The sequence below is a fragment of the Spermophilus citellus genome (assembly GCF_964194105.1).
Source record: "Spermophilus citellus genome assembly, chromosome: 17".
NCBI lineage: Eukaryota > Metazoa > Chordata > Mammalia > Rodentia > Sciuridae > Spermophilus > Spermophilus citellus.
Window position 1 is genome coordinate 65,238,875 of NC_138199.1, and position 14,564 is coordinate 65,253,438.

Consider the following 14,564-nt stretch of genomic DNA (forward strand, 5'->3'; position numbering starts at 1 on the left):
GAGGGTGTCCTGGAGCCAGGCCCTTGGGAATGGCGGGTGGGAGGGAGGAGCTGGCTAGGGAGGAGCCCAGCTGTTGAACAGGCTCAACCCCTAGGTGGCTCTCTGCAGCTGAAGCGATTCCCAGAGAAAGGGGCTGGTGGAGGAGGGTCATCCCTTTGGTGGGTGGGGTGTGGGGGATGGGACAGAACAGGGGACTTTATTGAAGGGGGGCCAAGTGGGGCTTCACCACATCGTGATAACTGTCCTTATCATCATCGCCGCTTCTCTGCTTGACTGTGATCTTCTTGGGGACAACAGGGCCAGATCTGGGTTTGCCCACTGTAGTCTCCATGTCCAGCTCCAAGTGAGACCGTGGCTCTTGGGAGGGCCCTCGATGTCGTCATGCCCACGGGACTAAAGGCCACCTTTTATGTGCGTTGTTTGTGTAAGTGTTCTGTCTGCAGCCTCTGACGTGGAGGCAGGCATTATGAGGAGATGGAGGGGGGTGATGTGCAGGGCAAGTGAGAGGCAGGGCCTGCAGGCGGCAGTGTGTGGGATCTAGTGATGATGTGGCCAGCTTGGCCAGCCTGGTTGGCACAGATGATCAGATCTGTGCTCGGGCCACCCCTTCCAGGACTTCTCTCTTCTTTGCTGTGACCTGGTGTCCAAGTTAAATAACCTCTCCTGGAAACAGAGAGGTTCTGGGAGCTTGCTTGGGACCTTCTTCCCGGCACCAGCTTGCTAGGCAGCCAGCCTCGGCCTGGGCCCCTCCCTCCTCCAGCCCTGCTCTGCTGTCCTGTGCAGCTCACTGCCCAACCTAAGGTGCAGGGAGACATGGAGCCCCCTGGAATAGAGCTAACCTGAACCATTACCGTGCTGCGGGCAGGTATAGGCGAACATCTCTAATACGTAAATCCAAAATCCAAACTGTTCCCAAACATAAAAGCTTTGGAGCACTGATGTGACGGACAATTCCACATCTGACCTCATGGGGCAAACACAGGTGCATGACACACAGCTTTTTCAGCATCCCCAGAGGAGAAAAGCCCCCCCCCCCCAGCTCCTTTCGGCTGCAATATAACTTTCTCTTCACATGCCCAGATTCCCTATATCACCACAAAGACACTAGAATAACACCTGTGCAGGCCAGATTCTCAACCAGGTCCCTCCAGATGCCCACCCCAGGCCAAGACCTCCATGCACTACCCACGATTTTCTTTTTTCTCATTCTCTGTTCTACTGTGTACTAGCTAGCACATACCCCTGTGGGTAGCAGCAATAAGAAAAAGAGGAAGGATTTACTTACGTCTATCGTATAGCCCAGGAAGCCACACTGGGGGGAAATGGGACTGGGAGTCGGGGTGAGGAATGTCTCACAGAAGGTGTGATGTGTGGCTGACTGCCATCCAGGGTCCCAAGAAACAGGGGGACACACTTGACATTCCAGGCTGAAGGTGATGAACAGAAGTTAATGAAAAATAGAACAACATCACATAAAGCTAAAATTACCTCCAAGACTATGGGTATAAATGAATTTCATGTTTAGACTTGGAGCCTATCCCTCCCATATCTCTTTATATACATGTGAATATTTTAAAACCTGAACCCCTCCCCCGCCCCCCGCAAAAAACCCCAATTCTTAACACTTCTGCTCCCAAGCATTTCAGATCCGGGATACCCAATCTGTGCTTTGACTTGAGAGTTTTCTATAGCAGCAGGAGGTTGAGGGATGTTGATCAGAGGAACATTTGCTGAGGGCCAAGGGCAAAGGCACAGGTTGATCAAACACAGGCCTTCAAACCAGCAACTGCAAGGCAAGTTAAATAACCTCTCCTGGACTCAGCTTGCTAATCTGTCCAGTGGGAATAACAGCATTTCCTTCATTAGGTTGTTCTAAAGATTCAATCAAGTTCCATTTTGCAAAGAATCTGGTACTTGGTCGGCGTTGAAGAAATCTTAGCTCCCACCATTTCATTCTCCCCTAAGGAAACAAAGAGGTTCTGGGAGCTTGCCTGGGACCTCCTTCCTCAGCAATGTCTTGGAAAGGAGGAAGGAGGAAGGGCCAATAGAGCAGCAGCAAAGACAGCCCTGTGTTTAGGGGGGAACAAAAACGCACTGAAAGCTCCAGAGAGCGCTACTGTATGGGAATAATTATGGCTGCTATTTTTGTGCATTTGTTTAATAATGTTAATTTGGCGACAGCCTGATATTATAACATCCTCTCCCACACGGAGGTGGCTTTAGTTCCTTAGTCACCAGAATCCATTTGCATTTTTCCTGTGGGGTTTGAAGCTGGGAAGCTGGTGACTCACAGCTGGAGGGTGGGGGAGCTCTAGGAAAGGCCCCTCTGGGTGTGGGGGCAGAGAAGGAGGGCACTAGCTCCTGGCCATGTTGCCCTGCGGTGAGGAGAAGCTGAAATATGCCCAGCCTCCCTGGCAATGATCTTCTGAGCCTCTTCTACCCTGGCAAAGAAGTGGCCATTCTTGAACCAGAGAACTTGCAATGTGGTTGTGGAACATCCTTGGAGCACAGAGAAAGCACAGGGCTGGAAAGATCAACAGGATAGTCACAACTTGGAAATTTGTGTCCGAAAATGAAAACGAGATCAAAGAATGTTTTCTGCGGGGCGGGGGGGGGGGCAAAATTTGACTAGTGGATGTTGCTGGAAACAACCCAAGTGTCCATCCACTGGTGACTGGGGGAGTCCATCCCACAGGGCACAAGCAGCTGCAGAATAGAATGAGGACTGAGGTGCAGAAGCCAGAGATTGACTGAGGGGGAAGTTTCTCACAGTAGAATTCCACTCAAAAACGAGGAATGAATGGTATCAGAACAACATCTTTTGCAAACACAAATAAAACAATGAACCTGGGCCAGGACGTCAATGATCACTAACTTCACAAAGGATGCCACAGGTCTCCTGAAGTTTTATTGACAGTAGATCAGACCTGCTTCCAATTGAGCCTCTGGAGCCACCCACCAATTCACAGGACATAGAAGGAACAGAAGAAAATATTCACCAACACCATCTGGATGCAGTCAGAAAAATCCAAGCTATGGGACACTCTGCAGCAACCAAGGGAAGGTGAGGAGGAGACACCCAGAGAGGAACAGAAATGCAAGAGTCAGGAATCGTCTTGGCAATGCAAGGCTTATTAGATGGCTCTTGATAAATGAAAACACATATACATAATATATTTATTAACTTATTATTTCTTATATATATTTATATAAATGGGAAAAATCTGAACTTTCAAATGGATATTTGATGAAATTACGAAATTATTGTGGAACTGGGGATGTAACTGAGTGGTAGAATGCTTGCCCTGCATTCCATCCTCAGCAAAATAAATAAATAAATAAATAAATAAATAAATAAATAAATAAATAAAATTTTAAAAAAGAGAGAAAAGAAAAAGAAAATTTTGTTACTTTTTGAAGTGTATCCTTGGTGGTATGATATTAAAAGAACCCTCATTTATGTGGATATACAGTGAAATATTTACCAAAGAAATGATATGCATTTTGAGATTTGCTTCTAAATAACCCAACAGTAGAACACAGGTTGGTCCTTGTTGAAGCTGAGAGACAGGTACAGAGGGGTTCCCTGGGGCTTCTTTTCTACCTTTGAATAAGGAGGACTATTTCATATTCCTATTTTTAAGCAGTGGATCTGCTGCAGACCTCAGGTTTTTTGTCTGATAAGATCTGTGTGTGTTCGCTGGTGATGATGATATTTGGTGAGGCCCTTCTGTGGGAGCTGAAGCTGAAGTCTGGTGTCTAAACCGACACTCATAGGAGACTGTGCCTGGATTCAAGATGGTGGATCTGTTCTTGGATGAGTCCTAAATGAGCTGCCATTTTGGGGCCCCTCCATTCTTGATCACTTAAGGCATCTGTGGCTTTCACAGATGACACCCACCTGGAGCCTCTTGTTGGGCCTATTGAAATTGAGTCTCTTCATAATTTTGTTAATAAAAATAACAATCTATTGGGGCTGGGACTGTGGCTCAGTGGTAGAGTGCTTGCCTAGCATGTGTGAGGCACTGGGTTTGATCCTCAGCACCACATAAATGTAAAATAAAGATCTTGTGTCCACCTAAAAAAAACCCTGGGAAATAAATATTTTTTAAAAATAACAATCTGAGGAGACTTTGCATTGTACATAGTGTTTGGATTTTTTAAAAAATAGACTTTGTAGTGTTTCCACACAGGCTGTACTGTATCTGAAAAGGGGAGGTGTATAAATGTAAGCGAATTTAAAACAGAAATTAACCTGAGTTCAGTTGGCTGTGAAGATGCGATACGTGATCTTTTTATTGTCTCGTCAGAAAACTCCAAAGCCCTCAAGCTTTGCTCTTTTTGCGATTGCAGATTGCGAAATGAATTATTCAAAGGCCAGAGATGAAGATGGGCCTACCCTTTATCGCTGGAGCCCTGAGACTGCACGGTCATTTCTGAAGATTCATGGGTCCTGCTCAGGGAATCCAGAAGTCTACCCTTGGCCCTGACTTTGGGAGGTAACACCCTGGCTCCAGAAACCCAAGCACTGCCATCCTGGTTCTCAAGGACAGGCAGTTGCTGCAGCCCAGTGAATACCAGCTCATGGGGCAGAGGGCTCAGGAGCAGACAGGCTGGCCTGGACTTGAGCCCAAGGTACCTGGAAGGTGAGGCTGGCTGCACAGGCTGGGAGGGAGCAAGGAGGATGCAGGGGCTTCAGACTCCCTGACTGGGAGAACAATGGTCAAAGCCAGATCAGTGGGCCCTGGGGGGTCAGTTTTCCCCTCCAAACTGCCCTAATAGCGAGGAGGGGTGTGGGGTGTGTAAAGAAAGTTCCTCCTAGGCCATGAGCAGGGTGAGGGGTTAGAAGAGCAGGGCTGGGATGTGACAGGCCAGCAGAGCTTGGCTCAGTCATGGAGACTCTGAGCCCACACAGCCACGAGTCAGCCTGTCTTCTCCACTGGGCACCACAAGAATCCCCATCTATGTTTTCAATATGGCTACTACTTCTTCTCCTTCCCAGGGAAGAGAGCCTGGGGGTGCTGCCCGTCCTGTGGATGGAGAAACTGAGGCTTAGAGCATTCTAGCAATTTGCTCAGAGGGAGTGGCTGGAGCATTTGCTCTGGGTTTGAGCACAGTCACCTGGGAACAGCACCTTTCTGCCCTTCACTTAGCGTGAAAGTGGTGTCTCTCGATTTTGAACTTCAGGAGTTGGCTGACCCAGGGCCCCCTCCCCAGAGCATTATCCAGGAGAGCAGATGCTGGGCTGGAAGCACCCCTTCTGCCCTTCCCCTGTGGCTGGGAGGAAGAACAGGACAGTGAATTCTGCTGCTCCTCCTCTCTCCACCCTTCCTCCTGCAGTGGCCTGACATGTGCCTCCCATGGCACCATCTTGTTCTCTGGGGCTTCCCCAGTGTCTGATATCTAAATTTCATACCATTAGGGTATCATCTGGGTGCTTCTGGTTGGGGGCCGGGGCTGGGGGCTCATTGCTTGAGTTAGGTTGAGTTTTGCCTGTAAATCTCGTCTTTAGAGTTGGGACAGAGCTGGAAGCAGAGCCGAGAGATGGCTTTAGCCACCTCCCCTCATTATAGGAATGAAAAATCTGAAATTAGGACTCTGAATAAGGACCACTGCTTCCCTGGAACTAGCAGGGAAAGGGTCCCTTGTGTGAAAATCCTTAGGGTGGGGCCACCTAGACAGAGAATTAGTCCTCCAGCAGGTGCACAGGGCACGCTGGTTCTCCCTTACACATCAGAGACTGAGGCAGGCCAGGGACGGTGTGATCTGTACAAGGTGACAGAGCACAGGTATAGGATCCCAGCGCAGGGATGTGAGAATCCAGAGACCTTTGCTCTGAGGGAACTAATGATTGTGGTCCAGCCCCTGCCCTGGGAGACATGGGTCCTGGGTACCTGCCCATTTCCCATCATTCACTGCACACCTGGAATCCAATTGCAAAGGCAGTCACCTCTGGGGGTGCACAGTTCTGGGGGAGGTGGGGGTTCTGGGGTTGTAGCCTGGCTATGGTTCACCACCTCCACTACCAAGGGGACTGCTGGATCTGCATGGTGCCACCGAGCCTCACCCCTCCTATGCCCCAGGGGACAGCAGCCATCAAGCTGGGCCCACAGGTACCACCAGCAGGGTCCCGGCCTTTGCTTGCTGGAGAACGGGCGTGTTTTGCAGAGGCCACAGGTTCATCCACCCCTGTGCCCACTCCCTACTCACAGTGCTGTGTCCTGAAGGCTAATCAACTTCCCAAGTGTCACATTAGTGTGCACGAGTGCATTTGTCAGGTGTGGGCAACAAACCTGCCCTGTGTGCCCTGCCCATCTGGTGCACACATTCAGTGGCCCGTGTGCCAATTTGCTAGGACCTTAAGGTGAAATACCACTTTCCTCTCTGTCCTCTGCCCCTTTCCCACTTACAATGGTTAATTCTATATGCCTGAGTCACAGGGCTCAGATATTTCGTCCAACATTTTTCTGGATGGTTCTGTGTGTATTTTGGATGGATGCAATTAACATTTAAATCAGTTAAACGGTGACACTGAGAAGAGCAAGTTATTCTCCATAATGTGAATTGACCTCATCCAATCAGTCGAAGGTCTGAATAGAACAAAGACAGGGTTCGCCTGGGCAAAGAAGCTTCTGCACAAGCTGCCTCTTGACTTGAACTACAGCCACAGCTTGTCAGCTTCACCCATCAGATTTGGGTTGGATTTGCCAAACCTCCATAATTGCACCAACCAATTCCTTAAAATACATCTTTCTTCCTACATAGACATCCTGTTGGTTCTTTACCTGGGGGCAAGGGACAATCACTCAAACATTAAGGGGGCTCTCCTTACATATGGTCCCTGGGGACATCTCTGAAAGTTTGTGATATCCAGGGATCGCCTCTGATTCTCCCTCTTCAGGTCTGTGTTGCCCCGAAACTCTCCCTTCATCTGGCGATATCAGGTAGGGCAATGTTGTGATTCACCCATCGGCCAAGTAGGAGGACCAGGAGCTTCAGGTGGGAGGGACCCAGAGTCAGAACGGTTCCCTCTTGACGGCTGGGAATGATATTTATTCATATTTATTTATATAATCCACAGTACTTTGGCATCATATATGATTTCTGAGTTGAGTTTTTTTTACTTGTATGTTTGACATACAAATCTTTTGATTGTGGAGAAACTTACAAAATAGCCTCTGGTTCTGAGATTGATCTATAGATGGGAAATGAGACAGTACTGGTGGCCCCAACCCCCAGGAGAGGAGAAAATGGTCTGTCCCTAAGCAACCTGCAGACTCTCTGTTCCAGGGCAAGCATGCCTCGATGTGGCCCCTCATCCTCCAGTCTGGTAAAGTTCCATCCTAATCATGCCACAGTCAAAAAGCAGCTTATATTTAGGAGTGGATTCTATTTTTTTCCTGTGTGCACAAAAACAAGCCTGGCATGGTGACAGAGAAAGAGTCTTTTAGAGAGAGAAAAGAACATCTTAGGAGCTAATTACAATGACAAAAATTGGATTAGACAGCATCTAAACCATTGTCCAGCTTGGAAGTGCTTCCCCGTTGCCTCCAAGCATGCTGACTGACTCCTTTGCTATGGGTGGCACAGTGGCTTGGTGTTGTTCTGCCCACAGTAACCAAAGAACACGAGGATCATCACAGGGTGCCGATGGCATGGGAGCTGGGCCTTGTGGTTGCTATCAGTTGATAGACAAGGGTTGAAAAGTCACACACAAAGCAAGATGAACTGAATCATTAGAGTTGTGGGTGGGTATATGAGGACTGGGCTTGGAAGCAATTTCCACCAAGCTCCTCAAAGCATGAGGGGTTGCTCCAGGGTCCCTGGTGAGACAGTGGTTGGCTTCTCTTCTTTGCCCTCTACCATGCTGAAGCTATGAACCAACCTGCCTGCTAAGGGCAAAGTCATGCCCTCTCCCAATTTCTTACATTGAAGCCCTAATCCCCAAGACCTCAGAATGTGACTATGTTTGGAGACAGGACTTTAAGGGGGTGATCAAATTAAAATTGATCATCTAGTTAATTGGTTGGTGTATTTATAACAGGGAATCTGGACATACCAAGAGACCTCAGGGGCACATGGGCAGGAAGACTGTGGGAGTCACAGCAAGAAGGAGGCCATTTGCAAGCCAAGCAGGAGGCCTTAGAAGAGACCAATCCAGCCAACAACTTGACCTTTGACTTCCAGCCTCGGGAACCATGAGAAAGTAAACTTCTGTTGTTTGAGCCTCTCAGTCTTGGTGGTTTCTGGCAGCCTGAGTTGAATAAGACGCTGCCTTTCCCCAGGTGCCTGCGGGATGGCTTCCTGTACCTTGTGCCAGACCCCTCCACGGTGGCTCTGTACCTAATGGCATCTCCAAGAGAAAAGTAGACAAGGCAAAAAATACACAGCGAGGAGAGCATGATATTGTTGTTCTATCTAAAGTCTGAAAATCAAAAATGTACAAGATGATCCAACTCCTGGAGATCGGAGGGGGTCATGGATGGCAGTGGCTCCTCCGCCATTTTCCTCCTGGGAACTTCACAGAGGTTTCCTGACTCCTAGCTAGGGTTCCCCCCAGGACAACAGGTGTCACCCCACCTGTTCTTCTGGAAGCACCTGACTTGCCTACTATGTCAGATGTTCACCTATATTAGGGTTCTAGGAGCATGTCCACAGGCACCCTTGGGGGGGGGCAGCTGGAGCAGTCTGAGCCTGGCTTGATTAGGCTCCAAATGCACCAGGTGTCACCAAATCCAGCTCCAAATCCCAGGGAGCTCCTTTGAAAGTTGCCTTGTACTTAGGTGATATAGACACCTGTCTATGTGATTAGACTGTAGGGCCTTCAGTGGGATATATGGCCCTTGTACACAGGGACAGTACCTCCAGGACCAGACATAGTACCTGGTACTACTGACCCACACCAACTTAATTCTCAAATTCTCATTGACAGAGTCCCTCTCTGGGTTAAGGCATTAAAGGCCCCTGTTGAATCTGTGATTAAGGGGCCATGCTATTAAGACAGCTGCCAACACCTCTTTGTGAGTTCATCAGCGTGGCCTCAGACCCAGCCTTAATGCCTGGGTTCAGGGCTGCTGGGCTCTGGAGGACGGAGGACGGGAGGAGGGACGGTCCATCGCCTGGGTGGTGGGGTTCCGCAGGCAGGTGTGTTTTGTGGAGAGAGGTGTGACAGCATTTCAGGGGGAATGCCTGCTACACTTCTCAGAGCCAGCCACACCTCCCTATCAGAATCATTTTTTGGCTGGATGACCCAGGTCATGAACGTGAGGCCAGGCCTGTTGGCAAGCACTCTAGTCCTGATGCTACATCAGGGACTCAGCATCTCAGAACTGGCCTTGGCCGGGTGTGGAGTTGGGAGTGTGGGTACAATAACAACCAAAACACCAGCTTCCCCAGGGCAGGGGGCGCTGCTGAGCCACCGCTGGGATTGGCACCCCAGAGGCGGGGCTTCACCTGTGCTCTCAGCCAATCAGTGTGCTCCCTGGCTCCAGGGTCCTGACATCTGCGTGAGGTGTGAGCTACTCTGGGAGAAGCAGGGAGAGAATGTGGTCAAACAACAGGGCTAAGCAGCGGGTGGCCTGGGCTTGCCAATCACAGGCTTGGGGCTCAAGGGCCGTCAGGGGAGGAGGGCAAGGGCTGTCTGGCTGTCCACAGTCCAGGCAGGGAGGTGGCCGGGGTTCAGCAGGGAGAAGATGACATCTGGTCATAGTCGGGGCACTTGAGCAAGGCTGGGTAGTTGCTGTTCATCTGAAGGGAGGTGTCGCTGGAGATGTCGGAGGGGCTGCGGCCCCGGATCCAGGCATCTGGGTGCAGGAACTGGCCGGAGTAATCGGAGCAGTTACTCAGACGTGGACGGTAGAAGCCAGGGTGAGGCCTGTACATGTCCTCGGCGGTATACCTCTTCATGAACAGGTACACAGACATCACCCCTGCACTCTACAGGGAGGGGGAAGGAGAGAAGAGCTCACTGCTCAGGCCTGGCCGGGATCCCCCTGCTGGGGTCTGCCCAGGACACAGTCATGGGGGAGCTCAGGGAAGGTGGTCAGTAGATGTGGGGACAGAAGTGGGCCCTGGAGACACCCTAGATAGAGGAGCTCTGGGAAGGCCACAGAGTGGCACATGCTAGATGTGAAAAAGGGGCATGAAGTTGGTGGTCCAGGATACTTCCTTCTCCCAGCCCAGCAGGGCAGCCCATTCTGACACGGGACACAGTGGGCAGGTTACCTCTGTTAAAAGGAAGGAGATGGCAGCAAAGGCAAATGACCATCCATATTTGTAGTTGAAATAGGTCTCTGCATCCTTGGTCCTGTTGAGCATCTCGTCATTGATGCTGGAGATGTAGAGCACTAGACCCACCACAAGAGAGAGGCCTGGGAGGAGACAGGGAGGGAAGGGGACACTCAGCACAGAGGCCCAGGAGCTTGCCGATGTGGCATTCATCAGGAACAGAGCTGCTGGCCTTCTAATCACAGTGCATTCATTTTGGAGTTCAAGGGCAAGCAGGAGCTTGCTTACTGAGGATCCTGTCTAGACCAGCACCTTCTAGATAGTGGTGAATAGCTGCAGCTCAGGAAGCTCCCTGTCCAGCCACCCTTCTGAGCCAGGGACCAGGCCTGGTGGTCCTTCCCCAGCTGGTCACATCTGCCAAACATACCTGTCTGAGCCCCAGCCCTGGACATTCTCATTTGCTGGGGGCCTGGGCTGGAACCCTGGCACTGTATTGTCCTAAAAGCTCCCCAGGTGATACTAACGTGAACCAACATGGAGGTGCACACCCTGAGCTTAGCAAGTGGCTTCTACAAAACTGAGAAGAAGATAGGTTCCCTGAGCAGGATGCCAGGCCTTCGTCCCTCTCTCCGGCAGCAGGTGGTGCACAGCACTGTGGCATCTACTGATGTGGCCAGAGGTCTGCTCAGCCCATCTGAGCACAGGGCATGGCCTATCTGAGATCTTTAGGCAAAAGACTAAAAACAGTATGTGCAGATTCTGGCCAGCATTTAACTGGGAGGCCACTGGGACCCAAACTCCTCCTGCCATTATGTAAATGACTGCCTCCAGCATCAGTCTTATCAATTAGTAACTGTAATTGAATCAAGACATAATTAATTACTCTGTGTTGAGCTGTTCAGTTTTAATTCTATTCACATTATTATACGAAACTTGGGCGTCTCAAAGGATGAATATTAGAGTGAAATAGATGTGATTCAAACCTTTCTAAATACCTAACTCATGAGTGAATCATTAATGTCCACACATGCCATTCTCTATTGTTCTCAAAACAACTTCATGTGGCCTCGCCCAATCCTAGATTTCTGTGGCCTGCTCTTGAAATCTCAGGAGTCCCAAAGCAACTGTAGAGCCTGGGCGATGTGAGGTTCACAGCAGGAAGGGTAAAGAGCTGAAACCTGCATCTGTATGTCTCTGCATAGGTGGAAATATCACCATGCGAAGGTTGGGCTGGTGATATTGCAGGTGCTCCATAAATATTTGTTGGATTGATGGATAGAAGGGCAGAAGACTGGATTAACAGATGGAAAAATGGCAGATGAGTTGCTGGATAAAGAATAGATGAACAAATTGAAGAAAGAATGGTTGGGTATATGCATGGGTGGGTGGATGGATGGAAAGAGAAAGAATGGTTTTTGGTCTGACAGCCGCCTGGCTACCAAGCTATATTGACAAGAAAACATTGAAAAAGGGATCCTAAAGTGACTTGGGAGTCAGATGGCAGTCATAATGCCTGGTGCACAAGAGCTCCTTCCTTCTTTCCTTCCTGTCCACCTGTCCATCCATACACCATTCAAACCACCCACCCATCTTCCACCTCCTGTTCTCCTTCCCATCTTCCTCTCTCCAATTAAACAGTTTAAGGCACCTAAAATGCATGCCCTGAGAGCCACTTCTTTTTGGCTCAAGTCATTATCTTCAAAAGAAAAGGTGTCCATGAAAGTGTACAAGTCACCCTGAAGGGGAGAAAGAGTGCACCTCTCTTCACACACTCCCTGGGAGTCACCTCATCCATTTCCATCCCTAACAGCCTTCTAGATGTCACCTGGACGTCTCAAAACTCAGCATTTCCCACATGAAATTCATGACCTTTGCCTAAATCTCTTTCTCCTGTGATCCCTGGATCACTGATGTGCTATTCCATGGACCCAGTGCCCAAGCAAGAAATCATGCCCAAGCACTCACCCTCGACTCTGCCCTTGAAAGTCTACCCCTCGTCCTTTTCAGTTTACCTCCCAAATGACACCTGACCTTCTCCTTTCTCTCTGCGGCACCGTCCATCACTCCTGCACCCACCATGTAATGATTTCATCCCATTCCCCCCACGACCAACCCTTGGCCTGAGTTGTGGCTTCTGCTCTGGGCTCTGCAGCAGTCCTTGCTGGCTCCCATCATGGCCCTTTCTATCTGGGTTCTAGTTCCGTCTACTTGTTTATGTCTCCACTCTGCCGTCATTTTTGCAGGCTGCGAGACCAGCACCCAGAGTAAGGCCTGGTAGGTACCATGAAGGACTGAAGTGCAACCTGGCGCCAGTCCAGGAAGACAGGTCCATGGTGAAGGGCCCCTGGTGGGTCCAGGGCATAGAGTGTGATGAGCAAGTGAAGAGTTCATCAAGAGTCTCCTGAGGATAGCTGAGGGCTGGGGAGTGAAGGGACATAAATACAAAGGCAGACAGTGTTTATTTTTCAGTCCCAAACATGATAACACCAGCTGCTTCAGGAACAGGGGTCCTCCTCATCGGTGGGAGCTAGAGAGGCAATACCTGGGTTCCCAGCCCAGGTCTGCCCCAGGGAGAGCCTGTCAAGTCATCCCCATTCCAAAGCCTCTTTGCTTTTCTGCCAGGTCGTGGATGGGCCTGGGGCATCAGAAGCCTTCTCCAGCCCTGACTCAATTCTGCGGGGCTCACTGACTTGTCCTGTTTCCAGTGCCAGGAGCTGACCCACAGCCATGACCGGGACTTCCTGCAGCAGAGCCATTCAGGAGTTAAATATCAAAAGTCCAATGCACAATAAAGGAAAAAAAATCGCCACTTACCCGAGAGGATAAAGAAGATGCCAGAGACAAAGGCCAGTATTGTCCTGTGGGGACGGATGTGCCCAATGTTGCTCAGGATAAACCCGATGAACATGAAGAAGAGGCTGACCAGAGGGAATGGTGTGGCCGAGCGAATCATTTCTAGTTAAAGAGACGAAGGAGCAGCCTGTCAGCCTCTAGCAGTCTCAGCCACACTCCTCATCCCAAGTACAGTGTTCTGTAGTATCTAACCAGGGTCCTCAAAGCTGCACCCCTGCATGTGTCCCTAGAGCCATGACCCATAGGGTGGCTTGGGGACCACCCAGTGCTGGTAGGGCTTTTGTCCCTGAGACAGAGCCAGAAGGTCTGGCTTCAAGTGCTAACATATTCAGAGCCTGTCTTCTCTGGGCATAAACTACTTCCTCCTCAGAGTCTCCACTGCCTGCCATATGGTAGCTGTGGAAGGACCTGGTCATGACATCTTGTTTCTTCTCTCAGCGACAGTCACCATTTCCATGTGCAAGGAGCTGCCCTGAATGGTACAGGGGAAAGTCACTGGCCTCCATCTTCCTCAACCTATAATTACTTGGGGAACATTTCTATTGTATACTAAAGACTTTGATCTTTTTCCCAGTTCCCTGAGAGATAGCATCCAAATCCTTAGAATTTCCTAAGTGACAGAGTGTCTTTGTTAGTCATGGTGGGTCCCTAGGTATACCTGAGTTTATACCAACAGGTGACTCAGGACGGGGCCTGGAAAGAGCATCCACATGATTAGAGGGTTGGGGTTTTGAGCCACAGGAAGGGAAGAGCTAGGTATTGAGTTCAATAACTCAATGGATGGTGTCTACTTAATAAAAGCCAACAAAAACTCTGGACACCAGAACTCGGTTGAGCTTCCTGGGTGGTGAGCACATCCATGTTTCAGAACAGTGATGCATTCTGATTTCAGCAGGAGAGGACACTGAAGATCTTCATTTGGGATCCTGCCAGACCTTGTCCTGTATGTCTCTTTGTTTGGCTGGTTCTGATTTGTATCTTTTATAATAAAATTATAATGTCAAGTATAGCACTTGCTTGAGTTCTGTGAGCCATTTTAGCAAAATGTTGAATCCTGGAAGCCACAGGAACCCTCAAACTTGTAGTACCCAATTGGCTAGAAGTGCAGGTTGCCTAGGGACCTCTGATCACGTGTCTGGCATTTGAAGTAAGGACAGTCTCGTTGGAGACTGAGATCTTAAACCTGTGGAATCCATGTTAACTCCAGGTGATTAGCACCATGGGCCTTCCATGGGCTTTCATGAATTTGAACAACTGAAGATTCAAAGAGATGATTTAAAGTCTGAGGAGGGATGCGGGTAAGTTATATGCAAGTACTATGCCATTTTATATAAGAGACTGAGTGTTCCCAGATTTTTGTATCTGTGAGGGACCCTGGAACCAAGCTCCTTCACATAGAAAGATGACTGTTATCAGAGTTGTTTTGCAACATTGCAAGCTCCCTATGGGATCAGAAGTAACGCTGGTGAGCTCAAGGTCATGAA

The 14,564-nt window shown here is 49.5% G+C and overlaps 1 protein-coding gene across 3 annotated transcripts in view; it reads right to left on the reverse strand.

Annotated features, from left to right (window-relative positions):
• Positions 1-7,110: 7,110 nt before the first annotated feature.
• Positions 7,111-14,564, reverse strand: part of CACNG5 (calcium voltage-gated channel auxiliary subunit gamma 5) — a 39,467-nt gene continuing 32,013 nt past the window's right edge. For all 3 annotated transcript variants that reach the window (XM_081271972.1, XM_081271970.1, XM_081271971.1), the window contains 3 exons: positions 13,042-13,182; positions 10,225-10,370; positions 7,111-9,936 (listed from right to left, as the gene is read on the reverse strand). In XM_081271972.1, the coding sequence (XP_081128098.1) occupies positions 9,679-9,936; positions 10,225-10,370; positions 13,042-13,182 (545 nt within the window). In that variant the 3' untranslated portion in view covers positions 7,111-9,678. The remainder of the gene's footprint in view (positions 9,937-10,224; positions 10,371-13,041; positions 13,183-14,564) is intronic.